At 35.6% G+C, this 19418-nt stretch overlaps 2 protein-coding genes across 3 annotated transcripts in view; both read left to right on the top strand.

The window, feature by feature from the left end:
* Nucleotides 1–6409: 6409 nt before the first annotated feature.
* On the top strand, nt 6410–12374 carry LOC130214923 (phospholipase A2 inhibitor and Ly6/PLAUR domain-containing protein-like). The gene is made up of 5 exons (XM_056446800.1): nt 6410–6493; nt 6579–6677; nt 7363–7494; nt 7700–7810; nt 11973–12374. Exons 1-5 carry the CDS (start codon nt 6445–6447, stop codon nt 12161–12163), a joined length of 582 nt encoding a protein of 193 aa, XP_056302775.1. The 5' UTR covers nt 6410–6444; the 3' UTR covers nt 12164–12374.
* A 3253-nt stretch (nt 12375–15627) lies between these two features.
* stbd1 (starch binding domain 1) overlaps nt 15628–19418 on the top strand; it is a 15321-nt gene continuing 11530 nt past the window's right edge. For both annotated transcript variants that reach the window (XM_056446067.1, XM_056446066.1), the window contains exon 1: nt 15628–16020. In XM_056446067.1, the coding sequence (XP_056302042.1) occupies nt 15756–16020 (265 nt within the window). In that variant the 5' untranslated portion in view covers nt 15628–15755. The remainder of the gene's footprint in view (nt 16021–19418) is intronic.

Here is a 19418-nt window from a genome sequence, read left to right as displayed (position 1 = left end):
GCCGTAGCACAAATATTTGTGACGCCCAAGATGCTCTCTATGTTTTGTCATTTACTGTTGCAGAACAGTCAACAAAAAAAGAAAATAATTGGACGAGACCTAACAGAATTGCTGCCAAATGAAGAGCAATGTTGCTTTACAGGAAGAACACGTTACATTTTGATGACTGATTTAACAACAAAGATATTTTTCCTTCAAACGTTGAACGTTTTTCTTCCCATTGATCTCAGCTCTAGCACTCCCAATGGAAAGAAAATATTTTGATAGCATAAACCCAATGAACTATTTAGGGAATGGAGACCACTTCATTAAAGTAACAATTGAGACTCAGGAAAAGAATAAAGCAGGTTAAAGTTAGCATTTTCTCAGTCTAACATTTATCTGATCCACACCCTTATTTAGGGGTTAGAAAGGGTTCCCACTCTTTCATGAACAGCAAAATCAAGGACTTTTTGAAGCACTAGTTATTTTAAATTAAACACCTTTAAAATTCATACCCCGAGCATATATACGTCATTAAAATCCTTCCTGTACTTAAGATTTCACTTACACTTGATATTTACAGTATATTAAAAATGTTATGTAATGATGATGTTTTGATTGCATATATGAGTGTGTTTGAAACAGCTAAAATATGCATTGAAATGTTTTTTTATTGTTGCTGTACAAATTTGTTTTTACACTGTAAAAAATGCTGGATTCCATACAATCGATTTGTATTAGGACAACATTTGTTTGTGAAATTAAGTTATCTCATTAGTTTTTACAAATATAAGCTGATTGAACCAAAAAACAAATAAGTTGTCCCCTAAAAAACTCAAAGATTGTGTTGTTTCAGCTCATTTTAAATAAGTAGTTTGAACAAACACCAAACATCATTTTTTTAATGTGTAATCAAGAATTTCTCAGTTTAAAGACTTTTTTTGTTAAACGTAATAACATGATTAAACATGTTAACATCAAATGTGCACACTCAATGTAGACGTTACTTATTTATAATTAAACTCAAGTCAAAATTATTTTGTATATCAGCTTTTAATGTATATCCCATTTAGTCATTTTTTGCATGCTGTGGGAATGCTGGGAACTAATGGTCAAAAAATCCAACAAAAGTGGACTTAACCAACACAATCTCACGGCAATTCGTAACTTTTTGATTTAGTGGCTAATTCGTACGATCTAATTCGTACAATTTAGTACGATTTGCTCATCCCCCAATGACGGTTGGGTTTAGGGGTGGGGTTAGGTGCCACGCCTCCTTTTTAAAATTGTACAATTTCGTGAGACTGAACTCGTACGAATTCGCCACTTAACTGACAAAAAGTAAAATACTTACGTTTTCTCGTGAGATCAGGCTGGCTTAACCCTAGATTTAAAGCCTTTTTAAGACCTGATAAAATTAAAATGAATATTTATATAGGTGTGCAGTATTGATATCAATATTTTTTTTAAAAATGTTGTTATTAATCTGGTTTTATTATTTACTATTTTTAAGTAATAGTAATAAAATAATAATAATAATAATAATAATAATAATAATAATAATAATAATAATAATAATAATAATGGTTTTATTATTTATTATTTTTCCTAAACTTTAAAATTAAAAGTTAAAGTACAGTTAAAATAATAACCTTAACATTTATTAAGTACAACATTAATAGCTAGCTGAACTGTTAATTTAGAGCAGAGATGCTCAAACTAGGGCCTGCGGGCCAAAATTGTCCCATGCTAAGCTTTGATTTGGCCCACATCCATTTGAGAAGAAAGGGAGAAATGCACAAGTAACAGGCAAGCAAATCGAGGCAAAGGCAGGTGCAGCTTAGTTCATTCAGCATTGAACTCCATTGTGTTATTAATGGGATTGTTTATGTTTTTACTGTAATAAGTTCATTTTATTATTTAATTTTTTTATTATTATTTATTATATACCTATACACACACACACACACACACACACACGCACACGCACACGCACACACACACACACACACACACTACATTTGTTAATATAATTTAATGTTTTGTAGATATTTTTTAATATTAGGAAATTAATCATTGAAACTTTAATGTAATACAGACTGATATTTTTACCTTCATCACCCAACTCTCAATCAAGTTTGCTTTTTGGCCCATCATAGGAAAAAGTTTGGGCACCCCTGATTTAGAGAAGTCTCAGATAGCATAATACATGTCGGCAAAGATAAATGTAACCTTCATTTAAAACTGTTTTAATAAAGTAAACATGCCTGGATGAAAAATACACAATATCCAGACTGTGTATTTTGCATTCATGTTAAACTCATCAGTTAAATGATTACTGTTAAAATGATAAAATTGAAGAAAAAAACACATGTAGATGGTGACAAATCTTAATCAGTGCATTATTGAGCCTCAGAGACAAGCTCATGGCCTCAGCTCCAATGTTTAGCATTCAGCATGCAATTATTGCATATCGCACAATGCTTTCAATGGATATTATCTAGACATTATGGCTAATCTGAGGTAATGACATCACCTACAAGCTGAACGCTGCCAGAACAATTACATAAGCATTCAAATGTCACATGGTTTCTCTCATCAACAATCTTTCATCCAGTGATATGTAAATGGTAAGATGGTCAAACAGCATTTACTGACAGTAACTTACAATTAAACTTACAACTTAAGCTGCATTAAGCCATTTATTCTCTTTCTCTCTTCCTTGTAAGAGATGTAGCCTAATACAAGCAAATGCACAAAGAATAATAAAGTCAAGATTGGCGGGATTGTGGCTTAGTGGTTAGCACTGTCGCAAAGGCATCTGCTGCCTAATACAAATGCTGAAATAGTTGGCGGTTCATTCCGCTGTGGGAACCCATGATAAAAAAGGGACCAAGCTAAAGGAAAATGAATGAAAATCAAGACCCTGCTACTACATGCACATGCACAAACTCTTTTTTTTTAATCTGTTCAACTTGGAAATTAAATAACAACACGAACTAATTTGATTTCAGATTTAACTCAAGCACTTTCAAGTACTTTTCCAGGCCTTGAATTCATGTGTCTGAATTTCAAGTACTTTTAAGGAGCGTGGGAACCCTCGTTAGTTCACCCAAAAATTTAAATTCAGTAATTACTTACCCTAATGTTGATCTAATCCCTTGAGGCCTCATTCATCTGTAGAACACAAATAAAGATGTTTTAGATGAAATTTGAGAGCTCAAACAAAAATGCTCAATGTCCAGAAAAGAAACCAAAAACATCACATGCGCACTGTAAACCCTAATAAATCGAGGCTACTCAAATGATTTGAGGAAAGCGATTCCCTCAGTTCATTTAAGTAATGGGAAATCGAAATTAATTGAGTTGACCAAATGTGGTCTCTTCAATTAATTAACTGTTTAATTACAGATAACTTAAATGTTTAAGTACAGATAACTTTGAATGGCTAATAGATTAAACTTCTATTTTTTTAATAAGACAAAAATACAAAAGTAGTAAACACATTTGCTTCAACTTTCATTAATCTGTATATACGGCATGTATAGCATCAGGAAGTTCTCCGAAAGTTACATTATTCAATTCAAAAGGTAAATGAAGGTGTAGGTTACACAGTGTTATGTTATTTAAAAAAACAAAAACACCCCACAAGTTCGGAAAGAGATCAAGGCCCAATCCCAATTCTACCCCTTAGCTCTTCCTCTTACCTAAAGAGAATTGGGACACCCCTACCCCTTCACGGGAATGCACAAAACGAGGGGTAGGGGTGTCCCAATTCTCTTTAGCTTGAAGGCATAGGGCTAAGGGGAGGGGGTGAATAGTCCTTTGAATGAAGATTTTTCAGGACCACACTCGAAACCAAGGGTTAAGAAAATTTCCCAGAATACACCATCTACAAGCGCAGTATTGCAGCACTCGAAAGGAGATCCAAATTGGTTTTTTTTTTTGTCATTATTAATAATTTTTACAACAAACAAGCACATGTTTTAATATATTCATAACCGCATTCGTGTTTTACCGTCAATCTTAAAAAAAAAACACTTAAATAAAACCCGCTGAATTTCACGTTCTATAAACCCTAATAATAACCCCTGTACAGCAGTCCTACAACATTCTGACACTCGAATACCCTGTCAGTCATGTCTAGAGGCTGGAAATGGGCTTTTTACAGTGTCTGCTATAATGTTATTGTTGTTTTTGGTGTGTTTATATAGATGAATATGGCCACAGTGTAAATGCGCAGTACATCTTATTGCCACATTAGATCGTTATGATAACATAATATATGCCTTCAGTGATCTCCTGAAGATAAATACTAAAAAATAACACAACTGGAATAACTACAGCAGTCGCCCTCGTCTGATCTCATATGAAGCAAGAGCTCACGATGACATATGAGATCAAACGATGGCGACTGCTGTAGTTATTCCAGTGTGTGCAGGTACTGTGGTGCTGTCCCAATTCTTAGGGATACATTTTAAAGCGGTTTTAACGGCCAGGGGGAAGGGGAAGGGGTAGGGATACAAAAATAGAATTGGGATTGGGCCCAAGTCTCAGGCAGGTTTGAAAAAGGGACTTAAAAGTAACTCAAAAATACCTTAACACATTATTTTCCATAGGTAACTAAGTAGCGCTAGTTAATTTATTAGGGAGTGACCCAATATTGCAATGCATTACTTTCAAATGTAACTTTCCCCAACACTGACGATAACTAAACCACAACGAGAGATACTGATGATGTAATTTTCATTTTTTGGGTGAAGTATCCCTTTATTGGTTTAAATGAATGCATTTTTTTCTCTTAAATAAATATCAGTAGAGCAACATCATCTTCAATACATTTTTTACTGTAGAGTTACTGTATCAGTCTCTGATCCAGAGTTATAGTTAACACCCATCTGTTGTTATGTCTGTACACGATTGTGAATTTGCATTCATTTAATGCTTAATCTTTTAAATTTTTTTGTTAGGCTACAATGGCAAGACAAACAGTGTCTCTGAATGAAAGAATGAATGTGAACAATTCTCATCCTGTCTTCACAGAAACATTCCATACGCATTAACTGTATCTTAAACATACAATTAGACCATTCAGCTGCACATATGTAAAAAAATAAAAATAATAATAATAATTGCCCTGTTGTTAACAAAACCAAAAAACAAGTCTGGCCTGTATGCCTTTCAGCCTTCAGACTGGTTTTAGCTTACAAGCTTGATGCTGTATATGTTAACTATATAAAAATGTGGCTTTCTTTTAAACTACTGATTTATTACACATGCAAAATATGTAAAACATGGCAGCAGTTTGTGGTGGTAACAAAAATAGTGTACTTTGTATTTAGGATTTCAAACTATTTTAGTTTAAAAACCTGTTTTAGTTATTTAGAAGCTTTTTTTAATACTTTAATATACAATCTAATACAGACTAATAATAATATTATTATATTAGATTATAATACTATTATCTAATAATGTACAATCTAATACAATCCAATACAAACTTCCAGAGCAACATTTACCTTTAATTCTTTATTGAATTAACTGAAAACTCGAAAAGTTGGGAAAAGGTACTTTAATTAACATTTTTAATAGTTTAAAGTGATATATTGTCTGGGTTGATGTTGTAAATTACGCTACAAAAACCTTATAAACCATATAAAATAAACTTCCAGTACATTTCCTGTTATTTTACAGACTTATTTCTCTATATATTATTATTTCTTATAGATTATATTATTTCAAACTACTAAAATGTCAATAAAAGTCACTTTGTTGAACTGTAGAGTTGAATTTGAGATAAAGCTCCCATAATACTTGTCACAACCGTAAATAAACACTTTACAAAATTGTAATACTATAATCTAATAATATACAGTCTAATACAATCCAATACAAACTATACTTTAATCTACAATTTTATAAACAATCTAAAACAAATATAATAAACATACTTTTTGACTTTTACCACTTTCCAAAGCAACATTTAACATTTTACTTGAATGCTTTACTGAATTAACTAAAAAACACAATAATAATAATAATTACCAACATATTTTTTAATGCAAGGTTCATCTCCATACTAAAAAAAAAAAATCCTGGTTGTCTTAAATTAAGCTGAATCAAATTAACCATATGAGTCCACTGAACTTATTTTACGTTAAACTGACTTAAAACAGCTTGTGCAGCTTATAAAATTAAGTTAGAACATGATTAACTTAGTTTAATAAGTTACAATGACCTAAAAACATATGCTGTCAGGACTAATTGATCATATAATTTTTTACAGTGTAGACTGAAACTGCAAAACCGATATAAAATTGCACAATTGAATATCTACTGCTTTATTTCCCCTGCCTTTCTAATGTAAATGTCAAAAAAGTCTCAGAAAGTCCCTCCCATTTTGATAAACTATAAAATGACAGGTGAAACAGACAAACAAGTTCATTCAACACCTGCTCAAAGATGGATCTGCAAATCTCAGTTTTTCTTCTGTTCGTTCTCATCAGCGCAGGTACAAAGACAAATAGTATTTGTTTTTAATGATAGTAAAATCTGGCATCTTTCCCTCTCATACACTTGTTTGGCTTCATTATCAGGACACTCTCTCCGCTGTTATCAGTGTGCTGGTAACTCCTGTACACAGACCACATGCAGCACTGGAGGTTCCAGCTGCTTCGCTTCAACAGGTTATAGTGGTAAGTAATGCACAATAATGGATTAAAATCTATGGTTAGAATTTACTTATATGGATGTTATATTTTACAATTGCTGAAATGTATAATTATGTAATAAGGTTGATAAGCATTGTTGTTAAGCACGACACAGTGCAGAGCACAAGATGTGAAAATATCTGTAAATTAGCAGTTTTCCATATTTCGTGATTCATGTTTTTATTTTTCCCCATTTATGTATGCATTTGAATTGCATTATGGGAGTTTGATGTTTCTTCCAACAGGTTTTAACCTTGAAAAGTTGGAAAAAAGTTACTTTTATGAACATTTTTAATAGTTTAAAGTAACATTGTCTGGGTTGGTGTTGTATTTTAAAAACCTAGTAATAAACTGCCAGCCTATTTTCTGTTTTTTTACAGACTTAATTCTCTCTATACAGTATATACTTCTTATATATTATTTCAAACTACTAAAATGTCAATAAAAGACACTTTTTTAAACTGTAGAGCTCAATTTTCAACATCAACAATCAACAGAGCAGAGATAAAGTTGAAAAAAAAATCCAATTCACAACCCTAAATAAACACTTGTGCACGGAAACTGTTATTAACATATACTACTTACAGATATAGAAACACTTGCTCTTTAACTGATGACAATACGTGGTAATTTACTGACCTTTCCTGTTTCATTTTGTTTGTCCGTTTAGGTAACATCAAAGCTACATTTAAAGATTGTTATCCCTTAACTAACTGTCCAACCGGGTCCATCAACCTCGGCAGCATAAAAACCTCTATTTACTGTTGTTCCAGCGATCTCTGTAATGTGCAAGACTCTGCAGGTATTTTACAAATCAACATTCGACAAACTGACAATCTACATTTTATTGGAAATTGTAACATCAGCCCAAAAAGACTTTCGGTTTTATATAATAGATTTATTTAAATAAAATTTGAATAATATAAGAACAATAACCAAAAAATGTCTCAATGCACAGCAACACCAGAACTAAATAAATACAAAAAAAATTTTCTTTCAACCTGTAGATCCCAACACTAATGTCCCCAATGGACTGAAATGCTATTATTGTGACGGACAGAACTGCTCAAAGACACTGAGCTGTTCAGGAACTGAAGACCGCTGCATTTCAGAATCAGGTAATTTAGATTTAGATCACTCATGGGAACATGGGTTAAGTACGTAACCAGGATGTTCCCCTTCATGTGAACTCTGACGTGTGTCTTGTAAAGACATATTGGAGTGTGTTTGGAAAAGGCCACTGCAGTCCGTCACGCCCCTGCTGTGAAGTTTGCACAAGCATCACCAAGGGCGCAACCTGTCAACGTCCCCTAGGCCCTTTAATTACCATTACATGGGAATAATTAGAAGAATTTAGATCGGGGGTCCTAAATGTGCTTTTAGTCAGGTGCTGGGGCCTCGGAGGAGTTCTCTAGGGTTCGCCAAAACGGGGAACCAACTAGCAGAACAGAAAAAGCGCACATATCTCTGGGTTAGGGAGCATGGTGCAGCAAGTGTTTTTGACACTGAGCTTAGTTTCCTCCTGATTGACCAGGATTACCCAGTAATCAGGAGGAAACAGCTCCACACGAAGCTTATAAAACCTAGGTGAATCTGTTAAAAGGCGCTGCGTACTCACCCTGAAAAAGAGGCCCTGCTCTTTTTTAGTGTGCTCTCTCTCCCGAGGACACGGCTAGCCCTGGCACAGTGAAGCAAGAGCGATGGCATCAAGTGGCCCAACCTTCGCTTAGATACTGAACTTCCCTTCTGCCAATCATAACAGAATGGAGCTGCTTAGAGACGCATGGCCTATGTTTGGTCACATTAGGCATTAAGCAATGAAAGGCCGGGTCTGCCTCCTCCTCAGGCAGCGCTTACAGGTTCACTACCTGTTAGATAAAGGGGCAGTAGGAACCTTGGCACATAGACTGTAAAAATAAGCCAGTAAATGATTAATCAAAAGATGGCAATGCTCGTGCATCGAAGAGACACAGGGCATCCTCCACGCATGGAAACACGGAGAGCCCGAAGGGAGGGACCCTGTAGTGCCAATATCGGCCCCTGTCGCAAACCAGGAAAAGCAAGGTATAAGGAGGGAGAGAGCAAGACATGGACAAGACAAGTCCTTGAGGTCAATAACTGCAATCAATCCCATGGACGGATGCACTGGGGCATGCGTTTCTGCATGAGCATCTTGATTGGCATCCTAAACAGATGACAGATCAAAATGTACAGATAGGATTGGTATAACCCACCGCTCTCTGGGTATGATGAAGTGCGGGCATAAACGCAATAAGGAGGATAACAATCTTCTCACGCGAGACAGGGGTGGCATGGCAATGACCACTTAAATACATACCCATGAATTCAGGAGGCGGACAGCAAATTGAAACGCATAGCCTAGTCTGACCGTCCACGTGAGCAACACTAACCAGGCTGACAGAGTCCGAACAAGCAGCATCACCGGAACGATCGCTGATGTACCCGCGGAAGGGCAGCTTCAGAATGGGGAGTGCTCACCCCAGAAAGTGGAGCATCCTGAGGAAGAGCTGAAAATTAGAGATTGACTCTTACCTTCCTTCCAGGATGCCGTGGAGAGGCTGGTGCGAGAGAAAGTCCATCCTCTGGTGCCCTCAAAAGCCTGTGTCGAAAGGCACCAAAACTCAGAGCTGGAAGGCAGTGCCTCCCATGCTGACAGCAATTAGGCTTCACACTCAGAGGGAGGAAAAGCCGCTCTTTTTGGATCGCTACATTTATTTGCGGAGGAAGCCCCATTCTCCACCGGGGAAAGAACGATTCTCCTCTTCTCCAAGCGGCCCGCCTCAGGTTCGCTTCATGGTTTGAGTACCAGACTTAACAATGACCTGTGACGGGACCGTCAACTTCCTGTGGGGGGGCTCAGCACGTTCACTAGCCAGTGGAATGGGCTGGGACGGTGGAGTGTCTTGAAGCCACGGGAAGAGCACTCGAACAGGTCCGATGGGAGAGTAGTTTTCTGAGCCCACCAAGAAATGACCTGCTCTATTGCACACGGCTGATCTCTCACGACCGAGGACTCCTGGGTAAAGTCCCTGACAGTGTTGCCAAGTAGGCCTGACTGGGATATCGGCAAGCCAAGAAAGCATGGTGAATATCTGCCAGGGTAGGCCACTGGTGGCCAACTTGAAGGTCATGAGAGCATAGCAGACCATTGAGCAGTGCTTACGCAAAAGCCTGAGGAAGAACCACCCCTGTGCAACAAAGCCAGGTAGTGCCGTGGTGCAGGGCAGAAGTGGCATGGCCCACAGCGGTGTGGGCTCTGGCCGTGAGAGATACAGAAAACCCACCCACCTCAGACAGGGGTCTCAGCTTACCCCTCCAGGTGGCGGCACCCACCACCTGAGGAATAGCTTCGTACCCACTGGCCGCCTCGCCATCAAGGGAGGTGAAGGAGCAAGCGCATGAGGACCGGGGGGAGAAAAACACCCTTACAGTGAGAGCATGAGCCGTCCGCAAGCACCGCATTGACATGCTGGACCCGTCTGAAGATAGGAACCACAGCATCCAGAAACGCACAGTCAGAACAGCTTCTTGAATAAGACGCATTGCTCAACCGTATTGCTCTCTTAGGATCTGCTCTTTTAGTGAAAACTGCTCTTTCAGCTACCAGCGAAAACGTCTAGGGGACAGAAAAGGAGTCCAGTTCAATCGCCGCTGTACATGTCGTCACACGCACTGTAAAGCAGGTCATACACCAGAAGCACTGCTCGGCTACGCCCAGCGTCGCGCTATGCAGCGCCATGTAATTCAGAATTCTAAACATAGGTTTCTATCAGGGTACACACACCGGCGCCAGAAGTCGGCGGCTGTCCACGGCGCCCAGCCACGAATCAGGACACTGTTCATATTTCTGCCATGCCACAGAGTGCCATCTGATTAGTTTCATTTTAAATAACATGCGAATGTGCGCGTCTGGTGTGCAATACTTTAAACTGTCACGTGCGCGCCGTGTCGCGGCGCTGAGCAGCGCATACGGTGTGTGACGCCCTTCAGGAATACTGCTTTCTTGACTACATCAGCTTAGCAGAGGTACTCTTCAGTCTCTAGTGTTAGGCTCTGAAGCAAAAATCTAAATTCTCGCTTCACAGCCACCAGCTGATTTACTCTGTTAATGTCTTACTGCTGACACCTGTGGAGCTGAGCTCTGCCAATTCATTTGCCATTCATTGGCTCGTTTTCTTACTCTTCAGATTAATTGGTCATCTAGCATACTCCCAATATCTTTACAAGACACACGTCAGAGTTTCCATGAAGGGGAACTTAGTTTAATTAGATTTAACATGATGGGCGGCACGATGGCTCAGTGTTTAGCACTGTCGCCTCACAGCAAGAAGGTCGCTCATTTGAGTCCCAGCTGGCTCAGTTGGTATTTCTGTGTGGAGTTTAAATGTTCTCCCTGTGTTGGCGTAGGTTTCCTCCGGGTGCTCCGGTTTCCACCAAAGTCCAAAGATTTAATTGGATGTACTAAATTGGCTCTAGTGTATGAGTGTGTGTGTCAATGTGAGAGTGTATTGGTGTTTCTCAGTACTGGGTTGCAGCTGGTCATCCACTGTTTAAAACATATGCCAGAATAGTGGGTGGTTTATTCTGCTGTGGAGACCCATGATATAACCCATGAATAAGGGACTATGCTGAAGGAAAATGAATGAAGGTGTAACATGCTTAAAGTGATAGTTGACCCAAAACTGAAAATTCTGTCATCGTTTATGTCATAATTTCTGCCATGACGTACTTTCTTCTGTTGAACAAAAAAAGAGGCTATTTTAAAGAAAGCTGAAAACCTGTAACCATTGAGTTCCATAGTGTTTGTTTGTCCTACTATCAGTGGTTACAGGTTTCAGCTTTTTCAAAATATCTTATTTCGTGTTCAACAGAATAAAGAAACTCATAAATATTTGGAACCACTTGAGGGTGAGTAAATAGTGAGTAAATTTTAATTTTTAGGTGAACTATGCCATTACGAACCTTTACAGGTACTACATACAGCAATTGCCCGCTTACACAGTAAAAAAAAATATTTGACAAGTCATAACTACAAATGTTTTTGTTACTTTAACATATTTTTAATCAGATTTTAACTAAATTTTTAAGTTTTGCAGAGTTTAATTTAATACTTTTAGTCCATTTGTTTGATGCAAGTTAAAGTTAATTTGATTCAACAACAAAAAAAAATGAAAGCAGCAAGATTTCTGTTTTTTACAGTGTAGACAGGGCTTTTTGTTTCATGAACCTTCATTCACTTGTTTTCTATCTTTTCTTTAGGAAATTTGGGAAACCAGTCAATGATGTTCAAAGGTTGCGTCTCCAATTCTTTTTGCACTGGCGCAGCATCCATTTATGGTGGTACTAACTCCACATGCTGTACAGGAAACCTGTGCAACAGTGCTAAAAGCATCACTCAGAGTTTGCCACTCCTCTGCTGTTTTCTGCTCGCCTTCATCCTGATGCTCTGAATACAGATTCATCAGTCTGACCTGCTCTACATAATATACGGCTTTGGTTTTCTCTACTGCATTTGATCTGGTGTGATGTGTTTAAAATGTATGATTAATTGTCTTTTGATTTATTACACGTTTGATAGATATATTATGACATTGAAATGGTCTATAGACAATCTATAAGCATAGTTAAACACAATAAAGAATAAGATACAACTGAAATAAAGAGTGTTTTATCATTTTCCGAGTCTAACAGTACTTAGTAACGGAATAATAAACAAATAATTCAATAAAATTAATCATTGTATACACAGTTGAAGTCAGAATTATTAGTCCCCCTTTGAATTTTTTATTTTTTAAATATTTCCCAAATGATGTTTAACAGAGCAAGGAAATTTTCACAGTATGTCTGATAATATTTTTTCTTCTGGAGAAAGTCTTATTTGTTTTATTTCGGCTAGAATACAAGCAGTTTAATTTTTTAAATACCATTTTAAGGTCAATATTATAAGCCCCTTTAAGCTATATATTTTTTCGATAGTCTACAGAACAAACCATCATTATAAAATGACTTGCCTAATTACCCTAACCTGCCTAGTTAACCTAATTAGCCTAGTTAAGCCTTTAATTGTCACTTTAAGCTGTATAAAAGTGTCTTAAAAATATCTAGTCAAATATTATTTACTGTCACCATGGCAAAGATAAAATAAATCAGTTATTAGAAATGAGTTAATAAAACTGTTATGTGCAGAAATGTGTTGAAGAAATCTGCTCTCCCTTAAACAGAAATTGGGGAAAAAATAAACAGGGGGGCTAATAATTTTGACGTCAACTGTATGTTGTGCCATGAATTTTTTATTTATCATTTTTTTCCCAAATGATGTTTAACAGAGCAAGGAAATTTTCATAGCATGTCTGATAATATTATTTCTTCGGTAGAAAGTCTTATTTGTGTTATTTTGGCTGGAATAAAAGCAGTTTTTAATTTTTTAAACACCATTTTAAAATCAAAATTATTAGCCCCTTTAAGCTTTATATATTATTTGATATTCTACAGTAAGAACCATCATTATAAAATAACTTGTCTAATTACCCTATCCTGCCTAGTTCACCTAATTAACCTAGTTAAGCCTTTAAATGTCACTTTAAGCTGTATAGAAGTGTCATGAAAAATATCTAGTCAAATATTATTTACTGTCATCATGGCAAAGATAAAATAAATCAGTTATTAAAAATGAGTTATTAAAACTATTATGTTTATAAATGTGCTGAAAAATCTTCTCTCCGTTAAACAGAAATTGGGGAAAAAATAAGCAGGGCGGCTAATAATTCTGACTTCAACTGTATAACTGTACACAAAATAAGCATTTCTATTCACTAAATCTGTTGTTTATACAGTATATAGCAGAACAAAAGAGACCCCACATGTTCTGGGCTTCGGCAAATGGAAAGTAAATAAATACTAAAAGTATTTTCGGAAATCAAGTTTGTAATGATGCAAAAAATTCAGATAGCATCACTTATCAGCAGGTGGCAGCAGATAATCCTTTATACCAAAATAAAGCCATTGATATCTGCTGCTCAATGAAAGTATTATTTGATTTAACAATTTTTGGTTGATATGTTTGATTTTTTAGACACTATTTCATTATGTTGCAGAGAGGAGGTTAAAATGTATCTGACAATGTTAATTGATGAGATTCATTCATACAAATCAGCAAAACTAGATATCTATAAATACACACTGTTACTGATTCCCTAAAGTGTCCGTTTTACAAATCTGCGGCATGACAATAATAGGAACATATCTTTTACTAAACTAATCACCTGTGATCCTAAATATTATCACATCTGTGTCTTTTAGGATTAAATCAAATCCCTCAAAATACAGTGTAATCAACTGGGAGGTTATCAGATATTTTTTGCTGCTCTATTCAGATCTAGAGTGAGTTTCACATTTAATCAATAACTGAACTTTGACTCCATCTTGTTCTGAGCAAAGACACACAATATCAGCAGCACTGAGCGTGATACAATCACAGAGCAGGAGTGTGTTAATGTGTCTCTGAATGAGCCTTATGTTTTGCAACAACATGGCTAAAATTGTCAGCAATTTGATTATGTTATTAAAAGCATTCCTTATATAAAACAAGTGTAATTTATAAAGTGCACTAAAATGTATAAAAAATGAACAAAATCAGAAGAATATACTGAAAAATGTAAAAAGTTAAAATAAAAATAATCCAGCAAACTGTAAAACACTTGGAATTTGCTTGGCAAAATGTATTGTAAAAATGCTGGATATTACACAATTCCTTCATGTTTTCCCAACACAAATTGGTTAAGTTAACTTAAATGTTTTTACAAATTTAAGTGGAATGAACTAAAAACTATTAAGCTGTCCCCCCAAAAAACGTAAGAATTGTGTTGATTCAGCTCATTTTAAATCAGTAGTTTGAACAAGCAGCAAAAGTCATTTTTTAAATGTGTCTACATTTTTGCTCAGTTCGAAACTGTCTATAAATGCAGACAAAAATGCTAAATAAGTAAATATACCAGTTTGTAAACACAAAATTATAATAAGTCACTTAACATAAATTAATCCATCTCAAATAATATATACATTTAGAGTACTACTAATAATAATAATTATTATTATTATAGTTATTAAATTATATAAATTATATAATTAAATTATATATAAAAAAAATATTTGGAGAAAACATTTATTTCTATTATTTGTAATAATAATAATAATAATAATAATAATAATAATAATAATAATAATAAACTAATAACTTATTGGTTGGAACACATTATGCACCTCCAAAAAGACAACGTGGAAAAAATATTTACCAAAAGCAAATATATGCAGCAAAATAAATAAATAAAAGATCTTAGCTTCGAACAATGAATGAAAGAGATTTTGTTTTTCCTCTTTGATTATCTTTTTAGTAATCATATTAATCTTTTTTTAATTTGTTTCGAATTTTACTTATTTATTAATGTATATGTACCTTATGTATTATATAACCACTATATTATTTTATTCATTGTTCATGTAATGTGCAAAACTTTGGCAATACTTAAGATGTCATGCCAATAATATATCTATATATCTATATCTATATCTATATAGATAGATAGCTAGATATATAGCTAGATAGATAGATAGATAGATAGATAGATAGATAGATAGATAGATAGATAGATAGATAGATAGATAGATAGATAGATAGATATAGTTATTATTATTATGATTAAATATATATTGTTGTGATTATTATTGTTATTGTCATCACTGTTTCTATTACAATTATTATTTATGTTTTTTCTGCTTTGCCTACATACCCTACCCATGAATGTCATGCCAATAAAGTGAATAGAGAGAGAGAGAGAGAGAGAGAGAGAGAGAGAGAGAGAGAGAGAGAGAGAGAGAGAGAGAGAGAGAGAGAGCGAGCCTATCGGTTGCGTGCACACCTGATTGCAGGGTTTCTTTTCATCTCCTGCCGCATCAGAGGGTCATTTGTCCCGCGGCACTGAGAATGAAGTGATCACCCGTTACCGTTAGATCTCTCCGCTGAATCTGTTTACCCGCAACACCGACATGAAGAAAAGCAAACCGATCGCTCTGGACGGCCGCGATATTCAGTCGCTGCTGGACGCGGTCGGCGGATTAGGCTCGGTGGTCGCCGTTGGGATCATTGCCATGCTGTCGGTGTGCGCCGCTTTCTTCATTTACCGATCCTTTAGAGGTCAGCGCGGGAAGACGGACAAGAATAACGGCATAGAAACGACGGCGGCAACTGGAGAAGAAAGCGCGGTTCGGAGGAGGAAAACAGAGAAGGATGATCGACCTACCGAGTCAACAGGTAAAGCACACGGACAATTGTTGAAGCGTGGTGAGCTACACAAAATGATAGCTGACTTTTTTTTTAATACCCCACATTAATTGTTACATATAATAGTCATATAACATGTGAGGTAGTCTAATAGTTTGTTTTGAGAATTAACGTTTACTCATGCCTGTGTGTAACGGCCGTTAACGGAAAATTATGTGTTCAGTAAGCGGCCCGTGCTGTTTCGTCCTGTCAGAAAACTCAGCCAATCAGAAATGTTTTCTGCATATTAATCATCCTTGAAAACGACGACATTAATTTAAGGGGTTTGGGGGTTGATAATGTTATTGTTATTATTAATAAAAATGCTATAAATGTTAATGTTCTTATTGTTTTATCATCTTCGCGTTTGTTGTCATTTTAGCGCTAAATTATTGAGGGAAAGTTGGTTTTATATTCGCACATTCATTCATTTGAACCCTTCCTATTTTGGTTACCACACTACTTTGAATATTCATACTTCTAAATTGCATGATAAACTTCAAAACAACATTAGCACTATTTAATAGACTGTGAACCATGCTACTTTGATAGTTATTGGCTACTATATGACTTTAGAATTCATTTCTGAAAGTATATATTAAAGAGAAAGTCTGAATGTGCGATAGAACCAACTTTACCTCAGTCACTAAATTTAGGTCAAGCTAAAAAAAGAGGATTTGATACTCTAAAAATGGTGGAAAATAAAATATAGCTCTAAAAGTGGATCTGTTGGCTCATATTAATAAGGGAACTAATATCAAGGCAGGCCTGTAGCCAGCTTCTTGAAAGAAGTGGTTCTTTTTTCTCAAAAAGTGGACCTTTTTACCTCATTTAGGCTATTTAATTATGTGAATTAAATACTGCATTTTGGTGACATTTTAAGCACTATGTTAGCTGAAATAGATTGTATGGTCATCATAAACAAAATAGGTTCATTTAAAATTTCAGGGATAACAATAATAGCCAAAATAGTATTAAAATTCATTTTTATATTGGTGGCTTTTGGTGCTTCACACTTTTTTATTGGTCATTTTTGTTTCAAGAATAAGATCCAAGATTTAGAATAAAAGTTACTTGTGAAATGTTTTAAAACAATACAGTAGCGAAAGATGACTTCACTTATGTCAGATTGTAGGCTATATGTTTTCTTACACAGCTGGATGATGGAAAGTAATTGTGTGCATTGGCCAAAACTGATTAGCTGAAGTCAAACACCAAAGCGACAGGCAACAGAAGATTCCGCTTGGTCTTAAAACTTTTTGGATGGGTTATTTATGAATAGTCAAAATAGGACAAATGAGCTCATGCATGAGACAAATTCCGGGCCTTTGTCAGTGAGGGGTGGGTGTTTCGAACCACCGGAACCCCCCTCCTGGCTACGGGCCTAGGGATACATTGCCTATATCTTTGGTGATGGTGATATGTAGCACCTTAACCGCACCAAAGAACACCTTAAGAACCATTACTGGTGTTAGAATATATAGCACTGATATTAGGTTCCCCTATGATTAACGATCTAAAGAACCACAATAATACAAGGGTGTAGATTCGCTCTTGACACTGGTGGGGATATACATCTCTAGAGCACATGCATTATGCATTTTTTTTTTTTTTTTGCTTTTAAAAACATGAATAAGAGTACTTAATAATATAAAATAAACACTTAATAATACAGATAACAATCACGTTCCATGCTGCGAAAGTCAATTTAGATGATTTTACTGCAATCGGGCTTTGAGGAGGTATGAATGTAGAGAAATTTAGAGAAGTGTGTGACGCAATTTAACTGTTTTATCCCAGTTTAAGTTTAACCTTTATTGTTAGTTCTACTTGGTACAGAAAGGAAATTTATCTTTAACACTAGATTTAAGACAACAATTGCATACATACAACAATCACACAATAACAACACTCAGCAAGACAACAACATAAGTTAAAAGTTTAAAAACCAAATTAGCCCCATACAAACTACTGCAGATCATTCTTGGCAACCACCACATTCACTTCAAACAGTGATCCGATTTAAAACAACAACTGCCATTGGGATAAATGACTTTTTATAAGCATTCCTTCGTGCTTTAGGAATTGTAAACCTGCGTCCTGATGGTAACAATTCAAACGCTGAGTGAAGGGGATGTGTATTATCTTTAAAAATCGCAACTGCTGTTTTTTCCATAAAGAAGTCAAATAAAATCTGCAGTGAAAGTTATTTTTGACCAGTTATCTGCCTGATTGATAATTTGCGATAATTTCTACTTCTGTTTAAATGTTGTGTTACCAAACCATGAAACAATATTATATGTGAGGACACTCACTATCAATGATCTATATGCTTGCGATCGAAGGTTTATGTGAATTTGGCTGAACGCATTCTGTACTGTACAGGAGACACGGCAAGGCGTACACTCACAAAATGACTTTTGCTGCTTCTTCAAACTACTTATTTAAAATGAGTTGAAACAACACAATTCTAAAGGTTTTTTTGGGGGACAACTTAATTGTGTTCAATCCACTTTAATTTGTAAAAAGGGATGTTAACTTAATCGATTTGTGTTGGGACAACATTTAGGAATTGTGTTGAAACCAGCATTTTTTACAGTGTAGACTGATTGACAATGGTCTACAGGCAGAATGCAGAACACAATGCGCTAATCAGGATGCAGAACACAATGTGCTGTAAAAAAAAAACGCATGCTGAATTGCACAAAAAAAAATCTGCGAAACTGCAAAATCAAGAAAGGTGAACCACGTTATAGCGAAGGACCACTGTACTTATTTATTTTTTTTAAACACTTTGATTGCCCTGCCTATTAGTCTTTTTTTATTTGCCACTATGCAGACACACAGGCATTAGCAGTTCCGCCCTCTTTTGAAAAGAGCACAATCTCATTTGAATTTAAAGAGACTATCACCAAAATGACAATGGTTTTAAAGAGTTATAAAACATTACGTGTGGGGTATTTATAGCTGAAACTTTACACACACACACTCTAGCGACAACAGAGACTTATTTTACATCTTTTAAAAAGGGGTATAATAGGTCCCCTTTAAAATCTACACTAGCATTAATGAGTGCTGCGCCTTGTTTCAAAAAAGAAAATCTGTTAATTTCAGCTAAAATATATATATTTTTTTGATTTTTTAATCAATTGTTATTAGTCTTTTTTATTATTGTATTGAAACATAATACTCTTTATATTCAGGGTGTCTGCGGGGTCTTAAAACAAACAAAGTCTTAAATTCAAAGAAGTATTGTGTTGTATGTCTTAAATAATTTTTGTACAGATCTTAATTTTAAAAGTAGTTGAAGTAATGTTACCCAATCGGGCCGAAACCCATCCAATCACCAACAATCTATCTAAATATCTTATTATTTTTCTACGTTTTTT

The sequence above is a fragment of the Danio aesculapii genome, chromosome 21 (genome assembly GCF_903798145.1).
Source record: "Danio aesculapii chromosome 21, fDanAes4.1, whole genome shotgun sequence".
NCBI classification, from domain to species: Eukaryota; Metazoa; Chordata; class Actinopteri; order Cypriniformes; family Danionidae; genus Danio; species Danio aesculapii.
The sequence above is the reverse complement of the archived record's forward strand: the minus strand, read 5'-3'. Positions and strand labels throughout refer to the sequence as shown.

What these genes read in the sequence shown, in the direction of transcription:
- LOC130214923 (XM_056446800.1), top strand. Translation starts at nt 6,445, where the DNA reads ATGGATCTGCAAATCTCAGTTTTTCTTCTGTTCGTTCTCATCAGCGCA. An exon ending in CGCTTCAACAGGTTATAGTG is followed by an intron (nt 6,678 to 7,362) that starts GTAAGTAATGCA and finishes TTGTCCGTTTAG; the next exon opens with GTAACATCAAAGCTACATTT. An exon ending in CCGCTGCATTTCAGAATCAG is followed by an intron (nt 7,811 to 11,972) that starts GTAATTTAGATT and finishes TCTTTTCTTTAG; the next exon opens with GAAATTTGGGAAACCAGTCA.